This window comes from Gopherus evgoodei, chromosome 1, assembly GCF_007399415.2.
Source record: "Gopherus evgoodei ecotype Sinaloan lineage chromosome 1, rGopEvg1_v1.p, whole genome shotgun sequence".
In the NCBI taxonomy this organism is placed as follows: domain Eukaryota; kingdom Metazoa; phylum Chordata; order Testudines; family Testudinidae; genus Gopherus; species Gopherus evgoodei.
In genome coordinates, this window is record NC_044322.1 from 270,907,253 (window position 1) to 270,930,143 (window position 22,891).

General features: G+C 46.7%; 1 protein-coding gene across 5 annotated transcripts; it reads left to right on the forward strand.

Moving 5' to 3' along the window:
- The first annotated feature begins 1,064 nt into the window (after window positions 1-1,064).
- On the forward strand, window positions 1,065-16,801 carry MIEF1 (mitochondrial elongation factor 1). 5 transcript variants are annotated; one of them, XM_030546638.1, is made up of 7 exons: window positions 1,065-1,151; window positions 1,236-1,330; window positions 3,120-3,268; window positions 3,494-3,674; window positions 4,835-5,097; window positions 6,174-6,962; window positions 7,082-10,565. In XM_030546638.1, the coding sequence occupies exons 3-7, from the start codon at window positions 3,125-3,127 to the stop codon at window positions 7,283-7,285; spliced, it is 1,581 nt and encodes a 526-aa protein (XP_030402498.1). In that variant the 5' UTR covers window positions 1,065-1,151; window positions 1,236-1,330; window positions 3,120-3,124; the 3' UTR covers window positions 7,286-10,565. The 5 variants fall into 5 exon arrangements, 4 of the variants coding, with proteins under 4 accessions (XP_030402498.1, XP_030402516.1, XP_030402524.1 ...); XR_003998264.1 differs by lacking the exon at window positions 1,065-1,151 and adding an exon at window positions 16,440-16,801 and having other exon boundaries at window positions 1,158-1,330; window positions 7,082-7,827; XM_030546656.1 differs by lacking the exons at window positions 1,065-1,151; window positions 7,082-10,565 and adding an exon at window positions 16,440-16,801 and having other exon boundaries at window positions 1,158-1,330; window positions 6,174-6,881.
- Window positions 16,802-22,891: the final 6,090 nt, after the last annotated feature.

The following is a 22,891-nucleotide window of genomic DNA, read 5'->3' on the forward strand; positions in this document are numbered from 1 at the left end:
TCTTCGTTTCCCGCTAGGGCTCGCCCACGCGCCAGTGACGTCACTCAGGACAGGTCTGGGCTCTGCCACATTCTATCGCCGGAGGGGAAGGACTAAGGAGCGATTCCAAATTGTCCCCGCTCGCGTTCCGTACAGCACCGCCGGTCTGATGGGGGCAGCCCTGAGTGTCCTTCCCTACCTCGCGCCGCGACCAGCGGAAGTTCGCCCTCCCCGCGCGTACAATCTATGCTCCCGCTCGCTCTCGCTGGTTGGCCGCCCGGGGTCGCGCCCCGGAAGCGAAGCGGCCATGTTGCTGGGTGACCCCGGGGAAGTGGTGCTAGGGGGGTGGGCGATGCTGACGCCCAGAAGAGGGACCAGGCGACAGTGAGGGACCGAGAAACAGCTCCCGCTTCCCGGGTGAGTGTGAGGGGAGCGAGGTCCCGGGACAGGCCCACCCCCCTCCCTCCCCCCGCGCCGGGGATTCCGAGCCTGGCCCCCTTCTCTCCCCAGACCCTTTTCCAGCGGATTCGCCCGCCCAAGGGATCCCGCCCTGCCCTGCTCCTCGGGGCCCTTCCTCAGCCCGTCTCCGTCCAGCGCCTCGCAGGGGGAGCCCGGGCCGAGACAGGCGCTGGCGCAGCTGATCCAGGGGGTCTCGGGGCGGGCGGGTTAGTGTCATGCTTCGGGGGATTTTACCGTGTCTCTGTTTTGTGTTATTGCCTCTTGCTGCTTTGCTGGCAAAGGGGGTGAGGTTGTTCTCTGCCCCCTCAGCAGGGATCTTTTCCTCTGCACTAAGTTTCCCTCTCCTTCTCTGGTGGAAATCCATTCCCTTGGGTTCCCCTTTCCAGTGGCTTGTGAAGAGAGTATCAGGGAGACTGGTAGGGGGGAGATAGAGAAATGCAACTGGGAAATAAATGTTGACTTTCACTCATCCATTTTTCTTCAGTTTGCCTTCTCCTGGATCTGTCCCCCATGGCAGCGTGGTCCCGTGAGGCAGTGCTGAAGCTCTATCGCGCTCTGCTGCGCCAGGGCCGTGGTCTACGCTATACCGACCGCAATTTCTACCTCGCCTCAATCCGGCGTGAGTTCCGCAAGAACCAGCAGCTGGAGCGGCTTGAAGACAGAGAGAGACAACTGGAGAAGGGACAGGCCTTCCTGCACAATAGACTGGGAGGGTTGGTTTAAAGTCTTTACCTCCCCCTGCTCTTTCCCTGCTTTCTTTTTTTTCTCCTTTCAAAACCGTTAACCTTCCTGAACAGATGATTAATATCTTCTGCCCACCACGAACTTGAAGAAGAAAGTCCAGAAAGTGCCTGAATATCTATCCTCCCCTCACAGATGCATTAAGCCTTAGGTAGGTCCCTTTGTTTGTTTGTTTGTTTTATTACAGGGTTTCTCAACCCATGAGTAGGGACCCAAAATTGGGTCGCTGGAATGTTTCAAAGAGCATGTGGCAGCTTCTGTGGCTCCCATCCCACAGGGCTGGTTGGGCTCGCCTCCCTGCTCTAGGCACTGCAACCTCGGATTCCAGTGCCACTCAGGTTTGGCCCAGCTGTCATGACGGAAGTCTGACAGCTGGGCCAAATTGAAGTGAACTGTACTGCAATCACATGAGCCAGGTCACAATGTAACTCATACAAATTTGGTACAGCTGGGGTCACGGAGCTAAACCTGAGCAGGGCTGTAACCCTGGAGTTTGCAATGGCCAGAGCAGAGAATCAAGCCCAGAAACCCCCACAGAAACAGTCACCACTGTGGGGTAAGTGCTCTGAAGGATCTAGCTTCCCCCTGGGGTAGGATATGACCAAAACCATCCCAGAGCATGGCCATAGCAAGAGAGGGGCAGCTGCCGATGGTACAGAGCTGTGAGGGCAGCTTGGGTCAGCCCCACACAGCAGATCTCGGGGAGTGTGCACCACCTCCATCCCAACTCACCTCAGTAGGTCACCCAGCTTGTCTGTGTTGAGGAGCGCAGCCAAAAAATCTGTGAGGTGGGAGAACATGACCCCACATGGTCCACTCCCACATCACCTCTGGTAGGGAGTGCAAATATGCTTGCTTGCCCTGGGCACTGAAATGTCTAGTTACAGCTCTGCCCTAGGGCCTTCATCCTCAGACTATTTACTAGTTGAGAAACACTGTTTTAGTGGTACCGCTGTGGACAACTGCTAAATCTTCTGTATAGTGACCAAAAGTAATTCAGTTGCAAACTCATCAGCTCAGTGACCATCCTTCTTGAGTTTTTGGAGTTTAAAGTGATTTTGGGAACTGGTTCAGAAGAACAAGTGTGGCCTTTCTAAACTGCCTAAAATTTGGTGAATAGTGTGCCTTTAGCCAGTTCTAAAGTCAGTATAGCAGAACTGGCTTTAAAATAGTTTTGAAAATTTCCCTAGTGCAAATCTGATGAATCTGAAAAATAGCAAGTTTAAAAGTGATTAAAGAAAATACTTTTTATACACATAATTAAGCAGTGGAATTCATTGCCATTATATACTATTGAAGCCAAAAATTTAGTAGGATTCAAAATGAGACATGTATGTGAATGAGAACAGTGGTTCTGAAACTGTGGGTCAGGACCCCAAAGTGGGTCGTGACCCCATTTTAATGGGGTCACCGGGGTGGCTTAGATTTGCTGTGGCCCGAGGCCCACTGCCTGGGGCCAAAGCTGAAGCCCAAGGGTTAAAGTCCTTTGGCTTTGGTCCAGGGTGGTGGGGCTGGGGCTTTGGCTTTGCTGATCACCTGGGAGGAGTGGGCCCGGGCAGGTTGCTATGTTTATGTGTAAAGCCTCTGCAGTGACCCTAGGTCAGGTAAAAGGTCAGGAGCTGTTAATCATCATGCTTCAGGTCATAAACTGAGAGCTGGAGTTGAATAAATTTTCCCCATGACTATAATACCGTGTAATTAGGAACATTTAAAGGGGTTTTATTTCTTTTCTCTGGAGAGTCTGACATTGGCCATTGTTAGAGGCAAGAAAACTGACTAGATGTGGCCTGACCCAGTGTGGCAGGAGGCAAAATACAGAAATTGATGGACCATTAATCTAATTCATTGTGGGAAATCCTAACTTCCAAAGAACCGTGGGAAACGGACTGGGGAGACTGCTGGGGTACAATGTTCTGACAAATCTGTTCTCTCCTCTCAAGGTGAGATGGCAGGTGCTGGAGAGCGCAAGGGGAAGAAGGATGACAACGGCATTGGCACAGCCATCGATTTTGTGCTCTCCAATGCCCGGCTCGTGTTGGGTGTGGGAGGAGCTGCCATGCTGGGCATTGCCACGCTGGCTGTCAAACGAGTAAGTGTGAGGAGGTCTGAGGGGAAGGAAGGTGTGCTTGTGTGGAGGAGGGACATGGAACATTAGAACAGAGCTACTGAAGGTAACAAGGTGAGGGGTAGGGAGATGAACACTGAGGAATGTGGGGATGGGAAGGACCCAATGAAGGGATATGGGCTGGTTGTTTCCTAATGGATGGGACTTTTAACAAATGTAACTTGTTGTGTCCCTGTGATGCCGTTTCAGATGTATGACAGGGCAATCAGTGCTCCCAGCAGCCCCACCCGCTTGAGTCAGTCAGGAAAGAGAAGCTGGGAGGAGCCAAACTGGCTAGGGTCCTCATCACGGTTACTGAACCAAGATATGAAGACAAGTCTGAGCCGTTCCCTACAGACCCTCCCCACTGATCCTTCAGCTTTAGATGCAGGTAAGAAGCAGTGTGACACCTTCAGCATTATAGCAGCTGCCCTTTCAATCCTGTTACCCCCTCTCCAGGTAAAATTGAGATCTTTAACCAACCTCTAAGGATCACCAGTTTTGAATGTAGAATCTGCAAAATAATAACCTGGCACAGAACTTTACCTGGTGTCCAAATCTCTGTTTCCGCAAGCAGGTCAACTCCAGGATGGCTTTGGCATTGCTACTGGGGGAGCAGCAAGAAGCTTAATGACCAGGGCATCTAAGTCAAGAGCTGAATTATGTCATCTGCAGTAATTATATGGGCTCTGTCATCCCCTGAAGGTGGGGGAGTTGTCTTTAGGAGCTGAATAAAGGCATTTCAGCAGCTCTTAAAATGACCTCCTTGAATACTGCCTGAGGAAGGGGAACTTGATTTCCCCTGCTTCATATTTCAACCAGAGGGAAGTGCTGCAGTACGAAGAAGTGTATCAATGAGATCTGAGAAGGTATCTGTTCAGGTCTAGCTGTCAGATGGAAGGCTTGAGTGAGAGATCCTTGAGAAATCCTCTCCCTTTTCCCCAAAACAACGCAAGCCCTATAACTGCTTGACCTGCAGTGTCTCTTAGCTCTTCCTGCTTACCCACCTGTTCTGGCCTGCCTCTTGATCTATGATGGTAATACAGCCCCGACAGACATACCACCTTAAATTACTGTAACCGCATCAGATCTCGCAAGCTAAACCACATTGGGCTTTGTCAGTACATTGTAGGAGCCCTTTAGGAAAAACTTGGGTACTGGTGATCAGGAAGGGGTACTACTCTGTCCTCTCATTGTTCCTGCATCATGTTAGAGGCACTTGTGCTGCAAGGGTTGCTGTCTTTTGGATAAAATTTAATAGGCGCTGCCCACTTACAGTCATCAACATAACTTCATTTTGCAAGATAGTCTCATTGTCCATGTTAAATTTCAACTCTGGCAACTTACTGTCTGCCCACCTAATTCCTTTAGTAGTTATTGTTGAAGTAATTCACAACTTTCTCCTACTATGATACTCACAATAAAGCCTGCAAAATGACTGCTAAAATCCACCCTGAAGGGGGCTGCATTTCAGCGCTGTCAAGTTATTGCTTTCAAACATTTAGCAATGAAATGTTGGGGATTATGGGATTTCTCACTCTTGCCTGACAGATGTGTTCCGACCTGCAAAGCCCAAACCATCTGCCAAGAGGAGCCAAGTAGAATTGAAGAAGTCGCACCTCCGTCTGTCCCTGCAAGAAAAACTCTTTGCCTACTATCGGAGGAAAGTGGCTATCCCAGCAGAAGAGCAGGCCCGGGCCAAGCAGGCAGCTGTAGATATCTGCGCTGAGCTGCGTAGCTTCCTACGTGCCAAGCTGCCAGACATGCCCCTACGTGACATGTACCTCAGTGGCAGCCTCTATGATGATCTGCAGGTAACTCACTGGAGTGTGTGGTATCCATTATACTGCAGGTGACTGGGTAGAGGTATTTCAGGCTTCCCTGCTGGGTGTGCTGTTTCAGCACAGCATTCCTGTTTAAAAAGCCTTCCGATGCCACATTTCCTGGGAATACGTCTGTGTGATGTTTTTGCAAAACAGACATGCAGCTCTGGCTGTATCTGTAGAACATCTGCTCTTTACTACCTTTGTTTTTTTCCCTTCTGCTTGTCTCAGTTCCTTCTTTCTCTGTCCCCTCTGTATTTTCCTGCTCTGCTTCTGCCACATCTCCATTTTTCTCTATCCTTCCCCACAGCATTTACCTTGCACATCTTTGTCCAAATGTGTGGCTTCCCTCAGAACCCTTGTATATTTCTGTAAGCCTTTCCTACTCTTTTGTTTGTGTTTTGTTAACTGGAGAGCAAGCTCTGCTGTAGATCACTTTGATGCAAAAATGGCTACAGACTATAGTGAGTGAGTCACTTCTGAGACAGCACTGAATCGATGCTCCTGGATGGAGTGCTGAGTATCAGATGCAACTTAAATCTGATGTTTTAATCACATATGGTCATTAAAGATCCCAGCACACCTTTCTCAAGAGAATGGGGCGTTGACTCTAGCACCTATGCCAAATTCTGTTGTGGGATGATCAGATTTGACAATTTAAGCTCTCCCTGCAGTTTGTCAGTTATTCTCCAGTTCATGTCCCAAACTGCTATGTAATGTTGCTGTATGCTGAAGCAACTGCCACATTGTACCCAAGAGGTGGATTCAATTTAGTGGTAGGTGAAATAATCCATGTTGTAGTTGGTATATCCATTTGAGTTCATAAGGTTCATAGAGATCTTTCAGGCAAATGCTGAATAAATACCAGATTTCATTATGCCCTTCAGTTTTTCCCTGCATTATGAAGAATGATCCCTCTGCATGTTTCCTGATGAAAGGAAGGCAGAGAGTCCCGCTTAGAGACTCTTGGATTCCCATTTGAAGGAAGATGTGTGGTGAGCAGATAGATGGCTTTATCCCAGCAGGTTCAACTGTTAACTCTCGCCCTTTTCCCCCTCTCCTGACAGGTAGTGACAGCTGATCACATTCAGCTCATTGTGCCTCTGGTCTTGGAGCGGAACCTGTGGTCATGCATTCCAGGTGAGGACACCATCATGAACATCCCTGGATTCTGCCTGGTGCGTCGGGAAAACCCAGAGTACTTCCCCCGTGGGAGCAGCTACTGGGACCGCTGTGTGGTGGGGGGCTACCTCTCCCCCAAGGCTGTGGCAGACACTTTTGAGAAAGTAGTGGCAGGTTCCATCAATTGGCCAGCCATTGGGTCCCTCTTGGACTACGTGATTCGTCCGGCAGCACCCCCAGAGACCTTGACACTGGAAGTCCAGTATGAGCCAGAGCGACACCTTCTTATTGACTTCCTACCATCCCTGACACTGGGTGACACCATCCTGGTGGCCAAACCCCACCGATTGGCCCAGTATGACAATCTGTGGCGACTGAGCCTGCGGCCAGCGGAGACAGCTCGCCTGCGGGCCCTGGACCAAGGCGATTCTGGCTGCCGTTGCTTGTGCCTCAAGATTCTCAAAGCTGTGTGCAAGTCAAACCCAGCACTGGGCCGCCTCACTGCCAGCCAGCTCACCAATGTCATCCTGCACCTGGCCCAAGAGGAGGCTGACTGGTCCCAAGATGTGCTAGCTGACCGCTTCTTGCAGGCACTGAAGGGACTGATTGGCTACTTGGAGGCTGGTGTCTTACCCAGTGCTCTGAATCCCAAGGTGAACTTGTTTTCAGAGCTCACCCCTGAAGAAGTGGATGAGTTGGGCTACACTCTCTACAGCTCCTTCTCAGAGCCACAGGTTCTTGCTGGCAGACGTAATGGGACTTTACATGGGAGAATGATGTTGGGGTTGTCTGGCCAAGATAGACTTTGACTCTTACTAACTGTTGTCCCTCTCCCCCCATCTTTTTTCTTTAGGCCACCCATATTTCCTGCTGTGAAGTTGGTGCTCCTGCTGGATTTCATGGTGCTACTGGTCCAATTCCACTGTTCTCTGTCCCAGCTGTTATCTGTTGGCTGCGGGGGGTGGGGAGGAGGCACCATTGTGCAGTGTTTGTTCTTAAGGCCTGCTGCAGGTGTTCCAACCTTCTACCAAAACACTGTGCCCTCTTTTCCCTATGAAGGAGTGAACCCCTTCATTTCCATGTTAGAGTGGGTGGAACTGGGCCAGTGAATCCAATGGCAATTTGAGCAAACTTATCGTTGACATCTAGTATTTCTCCCACTGTCTGACTTCCCCTCCCTCATGTGTTTCCTGTTTCACCTACCTTGTTGTTTTCCTTTCCTCTCTCTCCCACTCAGACCCAGAAGTGCATAGCAGCTCAACTAAGATTTTTTGATAGGACTGTGTATAGCAGTGATTGTATTACAGAGTGAACTCTGCATAATGATTGTACAGGCAGTATGTAGGGGTATAAGGCTTGCAGAAGAAGTATGCACATGGCTGACGTTTCTGCTAGTGTGGAGTCCAACAGCAGTGTCATCCTTGATAAGTTGGGTATATGTGATCAGTCAAAGGTGCACCACCACTAGTCCCACTGAACCTGTGAAGAAACTGCATGTGCATCCTGTTCTCATGAAGCTGAGGAGAGAGTGGGGTCCTGCCTGGCAAGATCCATTGGGTGTTTCTGGTGGAATTGCCTTGGAAATCAAGAACAGTCAAGGTGAGACCTCAGATGTGCAGAGTAAGAGGCTGAATACAGGATCTGTTTTCTCTGTTTCTCGAATAGCAGCTCTCTCATTCCATTATGGTTTTTACTCTCAGTAACAGGTGGAAGCAGGTTTATACAACAGAGGGGTTTGCAATAGACACACATGGATCAGATTGTCACCTGGTGTAAATTGGTGAAGCTGCACTTAAGTTGATGAAGCCACACTGAATTACACCAGCTGAGTATCTGGCCCATACTTACTAAGTGCAGTGTTAGTGCCTAGGAGCCATCTTGGAGTGAGTTACTGGGAACAGGAGATGAAAGGTATGTATCTCTGTTTTGGGAGGAGGGGAAGGAAGGGGAGAGCTGAGGTAGATCTTCCCTTCTGTGTTCCCACAGGTTAAACTTGCACTGTTTGCAGTGTAAAGTCACAGGGACAGTGGGGCACACAATTCACATTTCCTCTGTTTTGGTCCTGTTGGATTTCTACAGTATTTCAACTTCCACTGCCATTTTGTGCTGTTCTCTCTCTGCTGTACTTCCCTGCCTGCCTCCAGATGATTATACAGCTTTGAGGGAGTGGCCAACCACACAGCTGTATCTCCTGCATTGCAGGCATGGAGCACCTATCTCCTCGGGACTACACAGCTTCCTTCCTGCTGCCACTCTCTGACAATGGTGGAGCTCTGTCTGTCTTGAATGACAAGTACTACCATTATGTGTACATGCAGTTTTGGAGTTTTCTCCTCTTCCCATTTTTAACACCCAACCTTTCTATTTAAAAGCAACACAAGAGCTGAGGAGATGAATTGCAATTGTGGAGACTCATGAGAAGAGATCTAAGACCTTATTTTATTTCCCTCTTAAAGGTGGTGCAGGGGCTTGTGAGGTAAATCTCAGGGGTGGAGTCCCAGCAGAGAGACTTAGGCCATATTTTCTAATTAAAGGTGGTGCTAGTAAGATGAATCCTAGGGATGTGCATTTATCCTAGGCCAGATTTTCTCAGGCAGTCAGTCCAGTCTAACCAGTTTGTCTGACAGTATTCAGTATACAGTGATAATGCAATGTTACATTTTAAATTATTTAACCCCTAGACTGCTGCTATTTTCTAGGCTGCCAGCCAAAAACTTGGAAAGCTGTGTGTTATATAAAATCTGTAGTCTCCGAGGGGTTAACAAATTGACTTTGTATTATTTTATTTTTTAACTTCTGCAGCAGTCAGTATTGGGTGAGGTGTTGGTTGCTCCTTACTCATGTTCTTGGAGTTTAACCCTTTTCCTTTTTTGCTCTCTGCTTTACTTCCAGTATCAGTCTTTCTGCCATTAACACAAATAGGCGAGACTTTGAGTCCCTTGGGGGACTGGGAAACTTACCCTCCCTCTAGCTACTTGAAGGTCAGCAAAGCTTTTACAATATTAGGGGATGGATGGATTCCCTCTGTGCATTCATCTCTGCCGTGTTCTCACCCCCCTCACTTGATGCCCACTCCAATAAAATGGCCTTGACATAACTGAGTAATAGCATGGTCAGGAATTATCAAAACGCTACAAAAAGGGTGAGACAAGAATAGGGGGAAGCCAGTGTCTGGTTTGGCTTCAGAAGCCTTCCTTGTTCTTGTCAGATACAGTGTCTGTATAAAGATAGGTAAGTGAACCCTTTGTTTCTTTCTGGCAACCTAATGATTCGTGCTTTTATGACCATTTCTTGTTGCTCCAAAGTTGAATTTGTGTCTTTTTTTCCCCTCTCTCAACAAGACTTTGTTCCACTTCACTTCAGTCACTTTCATCACTTCATCTGTTCAATTCTGAAATGTAAAACTTTTTTCCCCGCTGAGCTAACTACAAGGATGTGGTCTCAGCCTGGTTCCTAGGGAACCGGGTGCTCTCATCCCACAGGCAGCTGCCACAACTGACAACAGTCACCCCCTTGTTGGAAGTCTCAGCATAGGCCAAAGATATAATGGGTCACAGAGATTGATCTGACCATGTGTCCACAGAATGTGGTTAGATCAGGTCAGGGCTGAGGCATGAAGACCAGGGCAGGGGGGGCCAGTGCGCTGGAAGTTGACACTAATCTGTATGCACTTGTAAGAGTTGTCGAGCTGGCATCTGTCAGTGTTAAAATTCACTACAAGTCTAGTTGTATTGAGAGGAGAGTAATAGCCAGGAGGGCTTCTGTGTCTTACCCATTCATGGACTGCTTTCTATATGAAATTAAAATACAGAGCAAGGATGCCCAGAATAAAATATGAAAATTGCAGCTCATGGCCACTTCCCCAGTTCAGGGAAGGGCGGGCAGCCCATGGAGACAAATGATTGTAACAGGCCCAGAGCCCCAAGTCTGTTGTTTTGCACTCTTGGCTCCGGGAATGCCTTGGTGTGTGCTGCTATTGCTTAAATCACACACAACTTGTATAAGATTGTCTTTGGGTTCCCTGCAACTTCAGAGTGAGGACCAGCTAGCTCAACTGCAGGTTTTTCCTGCCATTGAGTTCAATCTTTAACCTTTTAAGTCACATGAAGATTTTTAAAATTAAAAGCAATTATGTAAAAAGTCTGCCCTTTGCCTCCTGGCAAGCTGCTGGTGTGGCCCCTGGTGTCATGGAGTCTGGGTGCCCATGGTCTGAAGTGAGCGGTTGAGATGCCCCCATCTCTCCCAGGCTGTGATATTGTGGACTGGAAGGGGGAAGGAGTAGTGTACGATCTGTGACAGAGTGTGTGGATACTGAAATAAAATAACTTTCCACAGAATGTTGGCTCTCTTTGATACATGTGTAGACAATGCCTTGCCTCCTGTCTCTGTTCATTCCCAGTGTCAGGGCAGGAGAAGACTTGCCCGAAGCACCATAGTTATAAAATCTCGCATTTCTCTAGCACTTTTCTTGAAGGGCCTAATGTGCTTATGATAAGGCTCACTTGTCCCTTATTGATTTGCAGTTCCACACCCCCCCTTTCTATCAGGATGATCAACCATCTGCAAGCACAAGAACTAGGAGTCACTAAATGAAATTAATAGGCAGCAGGCTTAAAACAAAAGGAAGTATTTCTTCACACAACATACAGTCAACCTGTGAAACTCCTTGCCAGAGGATGTTGTGAAGGCCAAGATTATAACAGGGTTCAAAAAAGAACTAGATCAATTCATGGAGGATAGCTCCATCAATGGCTGATGGACAGGGATGGTGTCCCTAGCCTCTGTTTGTCAGAAGCTGGGAATGGGCAACAGGGGATGGATCATTGATGATTGCCCGTTCTGTTCATTCCCTCTGAAGTACCTGGCATTGGCCACTTTTGGAAGACAGGACACTGGGCTAGATGGACCTTTGGTCTGACCAGTATGGCCGTTCTTATGTTCAATTGTCCATGAGAGAGCAATGATCAATGCATTGCGACACCATTGCCCCAGGCAGCCTGCATACATGAGTCACATGAGAAGAACTCCTCCTTAGGGAGTCCTGTCTCCTTCAGTTTCTCTGAAGTGGCGGTGAAAGCTCATGCACCTTCGTGGGCACCTCTGCTTCTGTTTAATGTGGTTTCACATGCTTCAAGGGGTTTCTCTCTTTTGATCTTCACTTTCCAGTTCTGACCTGCAGCATTCCTCACTGACTTTTTTCTCTCTACATGCCATTTATCTCATATTCTTCCCCTTTCCAGATAAAAATGCTAGCTAGGGGTCATGCTGGCAGTGGCACAGTAGGGAAGACCTCTTGCCACTGGCCCATGTGAAGATTGGTTCGTTGCTGGGAATGCGGGGAGTGTTGGACATGAAAAGATGCCATCTTTTGACAGATTATACCAATCTCCCGTCAGCCTGATTCTGGGACCCTGCACCAAGGTATAGAAACTGCTCCATAAGCTTCACACCACATTAGGGGCACCTGTGATTAAGTGCTTAGTTTACTTGAGGGAAAGGAATATTAGTTTTTTTATGGTCAGTGCATTTTTTTTAAAACATATTAAAAAGGGAGTTGCAATTGTAAAGGTTTCCCAGTTTGTTTGGGTTTTTTTGGCAGCCTGGTTTCAGTGAAGGAAAGAGAATGAGCAACATCAAGCCTTTATTTGGGGCTGACTGGTGCCTTTACAGAAGCAGTTTTTGTGCAACCTGCCCCAATGAAGTCTACTTCTGATGTGACCCTCAATCACACTGGCCCTGAAAGCCTGAAGCTTGCCACATTTTTGGAATTTAACACCTGGCATCCAGGCATAACAGCTGTCCCAGCATTTCTTGTAATAATTGGCAGCAATATCTGGGAGAAAGTCTCTAGCTCAGGTCTGGCTGAGCTGGTGCAGTCTACAGTGATTTCTTTCCAGCCTGGACAGGAAGTCACAAGCATCATAGTTACAGCAATTGAACCCTTCCTCCTAACTCATCCCACAATGCAGTGCTTTGTAATTGGTGAGTGCCGACAAACCCTGCTTCTGTGGGACTGAGCAGTGGAGGATAATTGCTTTCAGAATCTCTGAATGCACTGGTTCAGAGGTTGTAAAGTGTATGTAGATGTGCTAGCTGCACTGTTGCAAGGATACGAGATGGAGTCAGTTCATGCAATCCAGTGTCCCAGCAGCAGTTTCCTTGCCAAGTGTAGGAAAGGCAGTTGTGTCCCTGCCCCCATCGCTGTGCTGGACTTGCTTCATAAGCAGTGTTAGATGTTGCCTTCCACACTTTCCCAAGCAGTAAGTCAGCCCCCAGAAAGGTGAGCTGGTCGAAGCGAGATGCTCTCTCCAAAGCCAAGGGCCTTCCATCAGAAATGGCTTGCAGCTTGCCTCCTGGAGTTCAGTGTTGAAGACAACCTCTCAGGGCCGCCTGGGGGGGGCAACTGGGGCAATTTGCCCCGGGCCCTGCAGAGGCCCCCACGAGAGTTTTTTGGGGGCCCTGGAGTGGGGTCCTTTACTTGCTCTGGGGACCCCAGAAAGCTCTCGCGGGACCTGGGCCCCCGGAGCTTCTTGTGCTCCAGGTCTTCGGTGGCAATTCGGCGGTGGGGGGGGGGTCCTTCCGCTCCAGGACCCACCACCAAAGTGCCCTGAAGACCCGCAGTGGGAGGGTCCTTCTGCCAGGAACCCGCGAAGTGCAAGGTCTTTGGCAGCAATTCAGCAGTGGGGGGCCCTTGCCGCCGAAGATCCCAGGCCCCTGAATCCTCTGGGTGGCCCTGCAACCTCTTGGTGGGATGTAGCTGCTGCTGCAGGGGGGCATAGAGTGAGGGGCCACTGTGAGTTTTGTAGGTAATAAACACCTTGAATCACACCCCAAAATAGACAGGCTGCTAGTGCAGAATATGGAGCAAAGGAGCTAGGTTCAGCATGCTGGGCTGCCCTATTTAAAAGGTGAGTAGCTATTTTTTGTGCTAATTCAAGATTCCACATGCTGAAGTATAGTCTTGAGAGTGTAACTGGCTTAATTGTTTAATGATTTTATTTTTGCTTTTGAATTGCATAGATGCAAGTGGTACATACTGTGCTTTCAACATCTATACAGGGATAAAAGACCTGGAGCATGGCTGTGGCTTGCTCGGAGCAGCTGCCTTGGGCTCATGGGACTCAGCCTGCAGGGCTAAAAATTGCTGTGTAGGCGTTTGGGCTCAGGCTGAAGCCTGAGCTCAGGAACCCTCCCCCAAATGTCCACACAGCAATTTTTCAATCCGGAGCCTGAACCCCACAAGCCCATGCCAGCTGACCCAGGCCAGCCACAAGGTTTTGTAATCCCTGTGTAGACATACCCTAAATCAATTAGGAGGATATGTGAAGTGGAGGAATGGGACACAGAGTATTTCAGCTTCAGGTCTTAGATTCCAGTCTAGCTCAGTTGTGCTGGAAAATCATTACTATCGGAACATTTGAGCATCTATGTGAAATTAATTGTTGCATATCTCAATCCCATTCCTGTGGGGATCTTTGCTCACATTAAAAAAAACACTCATTGACACTAACAGACATTGCTGACAGTCTCAGGAGAGAGACCAAGGACTGAATAGGCCATGAAGACTGAACTTCTCTCTCATCCTTAGAGGAGGGTTTCCTCCCATAGGAGAAACCCAGGTGCCTCAGGTGGGCAGTTGTGGGAATGACCATTCTGAGGGAAACTGTCCATATTCCAGTAGATTATGGGCACATAACCATGGCCTCACAGTGAAATGGAACCAATCTTATTTTTTTAATTTCTACTAATTTTGGCTTCACCATTCTATAGCTTAGTCTTGGACCAGAGGAGACACGTACCCGACCTGTGGAGATGATGATAGCCATGTGATAAATGTTTGTGTCATACACATTTGACCACCTCATTTGCCCTCTGCCTACTAATCTTTCTCCGGGATTTACTCACACATCCCCAATCCCAAGGCAGCTGCCTTTTTAAAAAATCAGTCCACTGGAGCAGTGTTTTCTCCTTCTGAAATAATAATCATGCCTATTTCTAAGACAGTGTTTTTCATCAGTAGATTCCAAAGTGCTTCACACTCTTTAATGTATTCATTTTCACAACATTCCTGTGAGGCAAGGAAGAAATATTATCCTTGTTCTACAGAGGGGGAACTGAGGCAGAGATGGTATGTCAACCCTGCAATAAAAGACCTGCAGCATGGTCATCGTTGGTGCAGGTTAGCTGACTCAGGTTCCTGGGGCTAAAAATTGCAGTGTAGATGTTCGGACTCAGGCTGGAAACCCTGTGAGGTGGGTAGATCTGAGAGTCTGGGCTCCAGCCTGCGTGCCTATGCGTCAGTTTTGTGCCCTGTAGCCTTGAGTCCTGCGAGCTTGTCAGTTAACCCAGGCTCAGACTCTGTGCCACAGGTTTTTTTATTGCAGAGTAGATATACCTAGAGAGGCTAAATGACTTACCCAAGGTCATGGCAGACCTGGGAATTGAACCCACATCCTAGGTCAGTGCTTTATCCACTGAACCATCCTTCCTCTCACAAATGGGCAATTTCCCTCCCAAAATTATCCTGGCCTGTGGTGATGGGCAAGATTCAAGGATCTCAGGATGGGCCAGGAAAATATTTTCAAGATCTTACAATGTCAAAATGTTACAACTAATATTTCCTGGTTGTAAAGATCTACAGGTGGAAGATTCACTTTCTACCTCATGGACCCCAGCTCTCATCTGTAGCTCTGAAAGGGTCGTTAAAGGCTTTTTTAGGAACACAACATTATATTAAAGGTGTTTTACTTTTATTGAAATAGCTGTCTTTCAGCCCTGTTCAGTTGGGCTCATGATAATGAAGGCTCCTGACTCTACAGCTACACGGAGACAAGAAACAATCCCAACAACGTTTTTAAATTGTCTTATAATAGTTTTTCTATGACATCTATGGCATATGCGGAATCAAAGCTGGCAGGATGTAAAGGTTGTATTACCATTCACCTGAGATGATCTGCATTACTCACAAGTGACATAGCCAGAAGTGAGTTAGGTGAACATTCCAACCATGCTAATAAAATCTTTATACTACAACATCAAGTGTTATAATCTTTAAAAAATTTCAAAGGTTTGAAACAAGTTGATGAAGCGGAGCTGTACGGCAGTGAACATTTGGAATGGTTCTCCTTTATGAAGTGTCTAACCAGAATGAAAAAAATGGCTTGGTTTAGAAAATTTAAACTTCTCATGCTCTTAATCTAGTGCTTAATTTGTAATAAAAGAGATGCTGGGGCTCAAGCAATTAGGTGCTGGAACTCAAGCAATTTTTTTACTTTCATAACTGATATGGCAAGCCCAGAGGTGCTGGGGCTATGAACTGCCAAGCCTAGTGGTGCTGGGGCTCAGCCCTGGCAAGCCCCGGTGCAAATTAAGCAGTGTCTTAATCCTTCCTAAACGCTAGTGCAGAGGGCAGTTTTTAACAAAATGACTCTAAAACCCCAAAGTCCGATTGACTGGTTCAATATCACGGACTCCCATAATGAAGTAGTGCTAATCTCAGTTTCCTTTTAAAAAGAAATTCTAGCCATGGTCTTGATGAACAGCTTTCAGAGTATAAATAGATTGCTGGGGCTGAAAGTGGCAGAATTAGTATGAGTTTTTAAAACTGTAGCTATTTGTTCATAATTCCTGTTGACTTCAGTCCAGTTTTACCCTCTTGTCTGCCACTTCAATCCCCCAGCTATCAAATCTTCACATTGCCTTGCACTGGTAGATTCTTTACTCCTCTGAAGGGGTGACTAGGGAGTAGTACTCTTCCTGCTAGCCCCCTGATTGCAATGGGTCCAGTGCTACAAGGTGCTGTGTGCCCTTGACACCCATGGTACTCAGCACCTTGCAGGATCAGGACCTACACTGGCAACAGCAATACTGCCACTCCAGTGGATTAAAAACAAAAACAGACCAGGACACATGAAAAAAGATGAGATTAAGCTAGATTAAGCACTAGATGGGTTGATTCCCTGGGTGTCCCATGACACTCTGCAGGAGCACACTGCTTCAAGATTTGGAATGCTCAATCACTGGTTCCCCACTCTTATTTCAATGAAGGGGGACTGATGGCCATTAGAAGCAGCACAGTTTGGTAGTAATGGCACCCTAGCCTTATATTAATGCCTTCAACCTCTTGAGTTTAGTTAACCCAGGATCTAGTTATTACTTCAGATGCAGGAACCACTTTCATGTTATCTGAATTACATATTTATTTTTTTTAGGCTCCTGCTTGTTTACCTTATCAAGACTAACTGAGGCCCGGTGATATGACAAGGTGAAAGCAGGAAGTCAAGCAGCAGTTGTAGCAATACAGTGTGCAGCTTAACCACACTTTTGGACTGAAATGACACTTTGGTTGAAAAAACAGAATGATACAAAATTAACAGCACATGTAAAATGGCTTCAAAACTGGCTAACTGGTAGGTTGCAAAATGTAAACGGAATCATCATCAAGCCAGAGATTTAATATTTTCACCAATGACTTAGAAGAAAATCTAAAATGATCACTGAAATCCTGGGATGCATAAAGTTTGCAGCTGACAAAGTTTGGGGAAGTGATAAATAATGAAGAGGACAGGTCACCGTTGCAGAGCAATCTGGATCACTTGGTAAGCTGGGCACAAGCAAATAATATGTATTTTAATTCAGCTAAATGTAAATGTACACATCTAGGAACAAAGAATGTAGGCCATCCTTATGGGATGGGGGACCCTGAAAAATAATTGGGGGTCATGGTGGATAATCAGCTGAACATGAGTTCCTAAAACGCTGTGGCCAAAAAGGCTAATGGGATCCTGGAATGCATAAAAGGGAATTTTGAGTAGGAGCAGAGGGGTTATTTCACCTCTGTATTTGGCACTGGTGTGTGTGACCGCTTTGGGAATACCATGTCCAGTTCTGGTGCCCACAAGTCAAGAAGGATGCTGATAAATTGGAAAGAGTTCAGAGAAGAGCCATGAGAGTGATTATAGGATTAGAAAACACGCCTTGTAGTGATAGACTCAAGGAGCTCAATCTTGTTAAGATAACAAAGAGAAGGTTAAGGAGTAACTTGGTTGCAGTCTGTAAGTACCTATGTGACTGAGCAGGGAGTGGGGAGGATTGACCTGGGGATGTTGCAGGGGAGTTTTACTGGGACTGTTTGCATTGGGGGATGGGATAGCACTGGGTAACTTCGCTTGAGGGATAATACCTGAGCCTGTAACCTGAGCCAGGAGGGGGGTTGCAGCCAGGTGTCGCCTTTGCCCAGAAAACTGGACAAAGGCTGGGAGAGGAGCCAGGGAAAGGCTGGGTGAGATGGCTGGAGGGGGGGTTTCAGTTTGGAGACGGCTGGGAAAATGGAGAGGAGTCCAGATGGGGCTCTGGCCTCCTGGCCCCCCCCTGCAAATGAACCTAACTGAGGGGGTCCTGTTGTCTGGACCTGCAAGACCTGTCTTGGACTGTGTTCCTGTCATCTAAATAAACCCTCTGTTTTACTGGCTGGCTAAAAGTCATGGTAAATCGCAGAAAGCCAGGGGTGCAGGGCCTTGTCTCCCCAAACTCCGTAACAACCCCCATGGGGAACAAATATTTGATTGTGGGCTCTTCAATCTAGCAGACAAAGGTATAATATGATCCAGTGGCAGGAAGTTGAAGCTAGACATATTTAGACTGGAAATAAGGCGTGAGGGTAATTAACCACTGGAACAATTTACCGAGGGTCATGGTGGATTCTCCATCACTGGCAATTTAAAAATAAAGATTGGATTTTGTTCCAAAAGATCTGCTGTAGTTTAAAAGGAATTACCTGAGGGAAGTTCTATGGCCTGCTTTGTACTGGGGGTCAGACTAGAACATGATCACAATGGTCTCTTTTGGCCTTGTAATCTATGAACTGCATTGTTTAGGCTCACAGGGTGTTGGTGTGTGTTGTGCCTTTTCACCTCCTCAACATGTTTGAGTTATTTTGGCTTCATTGCAAGTAAATAAAATTCCATTTGTTTTCACCAAAAGAAGGAAATTGAAGGCTGGGAAACCCCCTCATTTGCTAAACATTATTTGCTGCCAACTGTGCTTTGCTAGGGAAACTTGTGTTTGGGCAAGATGTGTAACATTGAAAGACCCTTCCCACTAAGAAATGGCACAACTTTCTGTTCGTGCCAGTTGGTTACCAAATGGCTGATATGAAAAACTGTTTTACAGACTGTGGGTTATCAATGAACGTGTCCAGATAATCCAGATCAGTTCAGTATGGAAAAATTTAGATGGACAACCAGGAGTATTTCCCCTCTCTCTCTAAGAATTGAACTTTAATCTGCAAATGTAATTTAATATTTTTTTACTTTAATGTTTAAATGAAATTTACATAACAGAAATGTAGGGCAATGAGTGGGTGGTTAAGCAATGGATGATTTATGAAAGAATTTGTCGTTATAGCAAATATGGTGAATTAATCCAAAATTATATAGTTGCAGCTTGTGGTTAACTTTTATTTATTTGTAGATGACAAAATCATAATGTGTGTGGTTTGATCCTTAATTATATATATTTACTAATCAATCTAATGATAAGCTTGGAAGTCCTGAACCTGCAAAGCAAACCATGAGGGTTGACTAAGATTTCAGAAAAAAAGATAACATCTGGTATCTCTGAATGTTCATATTGAGTGTCAGAGAAGGAATTGATGACAACTGAGCATTAAGATGATTTGGCTTGACTTTTTTTTTTTATGGTAGTTTCCCTAGAAATTGGGAAGGAGTTTTCCAGCTAACTTCAAGTTTAGTGTGAAAGTGCTTTCAGATCCCCTTTCAGCAAGCCTTCTGTTGGCATTGGCTAGACCAGAGGTGGGCAAACTATGGCTCGCAGGCCACATCCGGCCCGCGGGACCATCCTGCCTGGCCCTTGAGCTCCCGGCCAGAGACGCTAGCTCCCGGCCCCTCCCCCACAGCCAGGCCACTGCACGGGCAGCACTCTGGGTGGAAGGGCTGCGACCTCCTGCCGAGCAGTGCGGAACATGTCTGGCTCTGCCCAGCAGCGCGGCTGCCAGACATGCTGCTCTGAGCAGCTTGGTAAGGGGACAAGGGCCAGGGGGTTGGATGGGGTGGGGAATCCCGGGGGGCAGGCAGGGGACAGGAAGCAGGGGACACTTGGAGAGGGCGGAGGTTTCGGGGGGCTGATGGACGGGGGGGTTGGATAAGTGTGGGAGTCCTGGGGGGGCCTGTCAGGGGGCAGGGGTGTGGATGGGGAACAGGAGGGTTGGATAGGCATGGGGTCCCGGGGGGCCTGTGAAGGGGCAGGGGTGTGGATAGGGGTACAAGCAGTCAGGGGACTGGGAGCAGGGGGGTTGGATGGAGGTAGGGTCCCGGGGAGGCAGTTACGGTTGGGGGGGTCTCGGGAGGGGGCGGTGAGAGGACAAGGAGCAGGGGAGGTTGGATGGGTGGGAGGTTCTGAGGGGGGCAGTCGGGTGAAAAGTGGGAGGGGTCGGATAGGGGGCAGGGTCCAGGCAGTTTGGGGAGGCACAGCCTTCCCTACCTGGCCCTCCATACAGTTTTGCAACCCCAGTGTGGCCCTCAAGCCAAAAAGTTTGCCCACCCTGGCCTAGGCTAAGGAGTGCTAAGCACATTATTTTCTCCTTCAGGGTTCAGAGTTGGGGATCCCCTTCTGGATACCCTCTAGTTTGCCCTAGGGGGAAAGATTTGCCCTCTCTCAGCAAAAAATACTGCCAGATCTGCCCCAAGAAACACACGGCAGATTCCCCATGGATCCAAAATAATACTTGGGCATCTGCAGCAGACCACAGTGACACTTTCTTGGGGCTCCCAGAACTATGGGTAACCTTGTTACCCCTCTGCCCAGGCTAGCTTGTCTCTCCAGTCCGTTAGCCACCCCAGACAAACTTCTCAGGAATTTACCAGCCTTTACTTTACCTTGCAGGTAACTCTTGGTGCACCCCAGTCTCTGAGCCCCCTTGATGAGCTTGGCTGCCTGTGGTATCCAGCCCTTTTCATTGGATACTAGCAGTAATTATCAAGTAAGCTGCCTCCAGAGAAACAGTGTACACACCAACTTACTTAAATCACACTTACGATAAAAGAAAGAGAAGTTTATGAACAAAGATAGAGAATACTGAGTAAAGGTAATAGAAACAGAGATGGTAACAAATAAAACAAAAGTATAAAATGTTTCTGTGAGACTCAACATAACTTTAGCAGGCTAAAAACTGTGTCCAGATTAAAGCATCTAAGGCATTCTCCGAGCATCACCAACCACATCGCCAGAATCCAGGTTTCATGGATATGAAAAGCGCAGTCCTTTTTGCTCCTTCAGTGATGCACCAGTAAGGGGTTTCCTTTCCACCTTCTTATAGTCCAGACAACCTTTGAAGTTCTTCTCCCCTGCTATTTGTTCTTTAGTGTGTTGAGGTCATATTGTCTTTCTCATTCTCCTGTTAACTTGTTTTTCCTGTTGAGTTACTATGCAAGGGAAGCTTGCTTTGTGTTGATTTACACAATGCTGGATTTACATCAGCGCTGTAGGCAGACAGGTAAATCAACATTCCTTTGTCCTGGGAAAACCCTGTTTATTTACCCTACCTGGTTCTGCAGTTTAAACATAGTTACATAGTTTAATACATACATACAGCTTCTTGAATAATGCCTGTACATACATCTTGCAAAGCTTATGATGACCACCCCGATACAAGCTTTCATTTGACATCCTACATTACATTCTTTATCAATAAATACTGTAACAGCAATGTGTTAAGTGTAGGGCGTTTATCAGGCTTGATAGCAGTTGCTATTACATGAGAGTGAACCCTTTGCCAGTTGGTATTGTGGGATTCTTAGTGTTACACAAAGCCGTCTGCATGGGGGCTGTGGGGCCCAAATTCTAAAAGGGATTTAGATGCCTAGCACCCACTGAAATAACTGAGAGGTAGGTGTCTCAGTCCCTTTGAAAATCTGGGCCTGAGTCTCCACATTGGTTCTGCCACTTCCTCCTTCCATGGTCTATGCTCCAACATACCAACAGAGCTGCACTGCCAACCATTCTCCCTCGCTGCGGCTGCCCCTTAGGACAGTGCTCCAGAAAAGGGAAGTCTTGATCTAGGTACATAAATTTTGTTTCTTGGGAGTTGGAGGAAGGAAGATGTGCATCCCACCACCCTACTTTGTGGCACACCCAGTTTCCACCACCTTACCCCATGCAAACCCCAGACATTATATGTATATATAGCCCATGCTGTGTGTGTGTGTGTGTGTGTGTGTGTGTGTTAAGGTTACTATGGGAGCATTAACTCTCACTTCCTGAATGTTTGTATATTTAAATGAATGGCATTTGGCATGTTTACTGTGTGTGTGTTTGTTTAAAGAAAAAAGAAATCATTGTTTCACTTTGTAATGTTATTTAAACTGCCATTGCAGGCTTTGCAATGAGGTGGTCCCAGCTGCTGCTATTGGTTGGCCAGAGAGTTTTCTGCAGTGTTGTTATCAAAGGGGCAGCACATCACTTCCCAGTGTTGTCATTATTTATTATGATTTGTGTTAGTGTAGCATCTTGGAGCTCCAGTCATGGATGTGCTTGGCGCTGTGCAAACAAAGAACAAAAAGATAATCTCTTCCCCAAATCTTTCCATAGGGAAAAGATAAAAAACCCAGCACTTTAACGTAGAATTTGTAGAAAATTGTGGGCTTTAGTAAAATAGCAAAGAGACCCTAAAATCATGGGATGTGCAGTTCTTGTGCTCATCAGTTTATTTTATTGTCTTTGCTTCTGGAAGACTGAGCATGTGAACATGTCTCAATATTACTATTTTCCCTCATGCATAGTAGTAGCCCCTCATCCTGGTAGGCTGCCAAAGAATGTGGGTCCTTTTCTCTGCTCTGAGGTCACATGGCCTCTGTCCAGCAATGAATTCCATATGAGTAGACCCTTGAGCCTTGTGAATCCTCTTGGGGTTCATGTATTGTAGGTGCATGTTTTATCTCTGCATTTCTAAGGTGCCCTTCACAGTAACACTTAGTCAAGAACACTGCAGCCAACTGTTCACATTTTAGTAGGTGTTCACTGACCATGCACATCAATTATTTAATTGTTTATAATTGTATAAACCTTATCATAAAAATGATTTCTCCCAAACTTACCAGGCTCGACTGCACGGCACTGCATACGAGCGACATACCTACTAGGAAGTATTTGTTCTGAGGTTTTTGAGTTAATGGTGAGAAAAGACTCCCGCATTTCTCAGCTTAGAAAACATTGTTTTCATTCTCCCATGAATGAAAAAACGCACCAAAGGATTTTTACTTAAAGGGGAAAAAAATCTTTTGTCTGATATGAATTATCTCCACCAAGGAGAAATGTTCAGCAAGTTCTGTGCAAAGGCAAATGGGTGGTTGAACAATTAATATGGAACTCTGTATGATATCTTATTTATAAAAGGATCTAATAAATGATGGTGTATTATGGTCATCTAGGAAATAACCTTGAAGTTAACCAAGGACTGGGGTTTGGGTTTTTTTGTTTTTGTTCTTTTTTTTCGGCTGAGGAGAGAGGGAAGATTTCTCTCTGAAACCTTTCACCAGTACAAATTTCATGCACAAAGAAAATCTGGCAGATAAAAAACCAGGCCAATCCGGGTGAAGTTCCTTGTTGCGCATTTCATGTCAGCTTATATGATTTTTGCTCAGATGCA

What these genes read in the sequence shown, in the direction of transcription:
- MIEF1 (XM_030546638.1), top strand. Translation starts at nt 3,125, where the DNA reads ATGGCAGGTGCTGGAGAGCGCAAGGGGAAGAAGGATGACAACGGCATT. An exon ending in CCACGCTGGCTGTCAAACGA is followed by an intron (nt 3,269 to 3,493) that starts GTAAGTGTGAGG and finishes ATGCCGTTTCAG; the next exon opens with ATGTATGACAGGGCAATCAG. An exon ending in GCTCCTTCTCAGAGCCACAG is followed by an intron (nt 6,963 to 7,081) that starts GTTCTTGCTGGC and finishes TTTTTTCTTTAG; the next exon opens with GCCACCCATATTTCCTGCTG.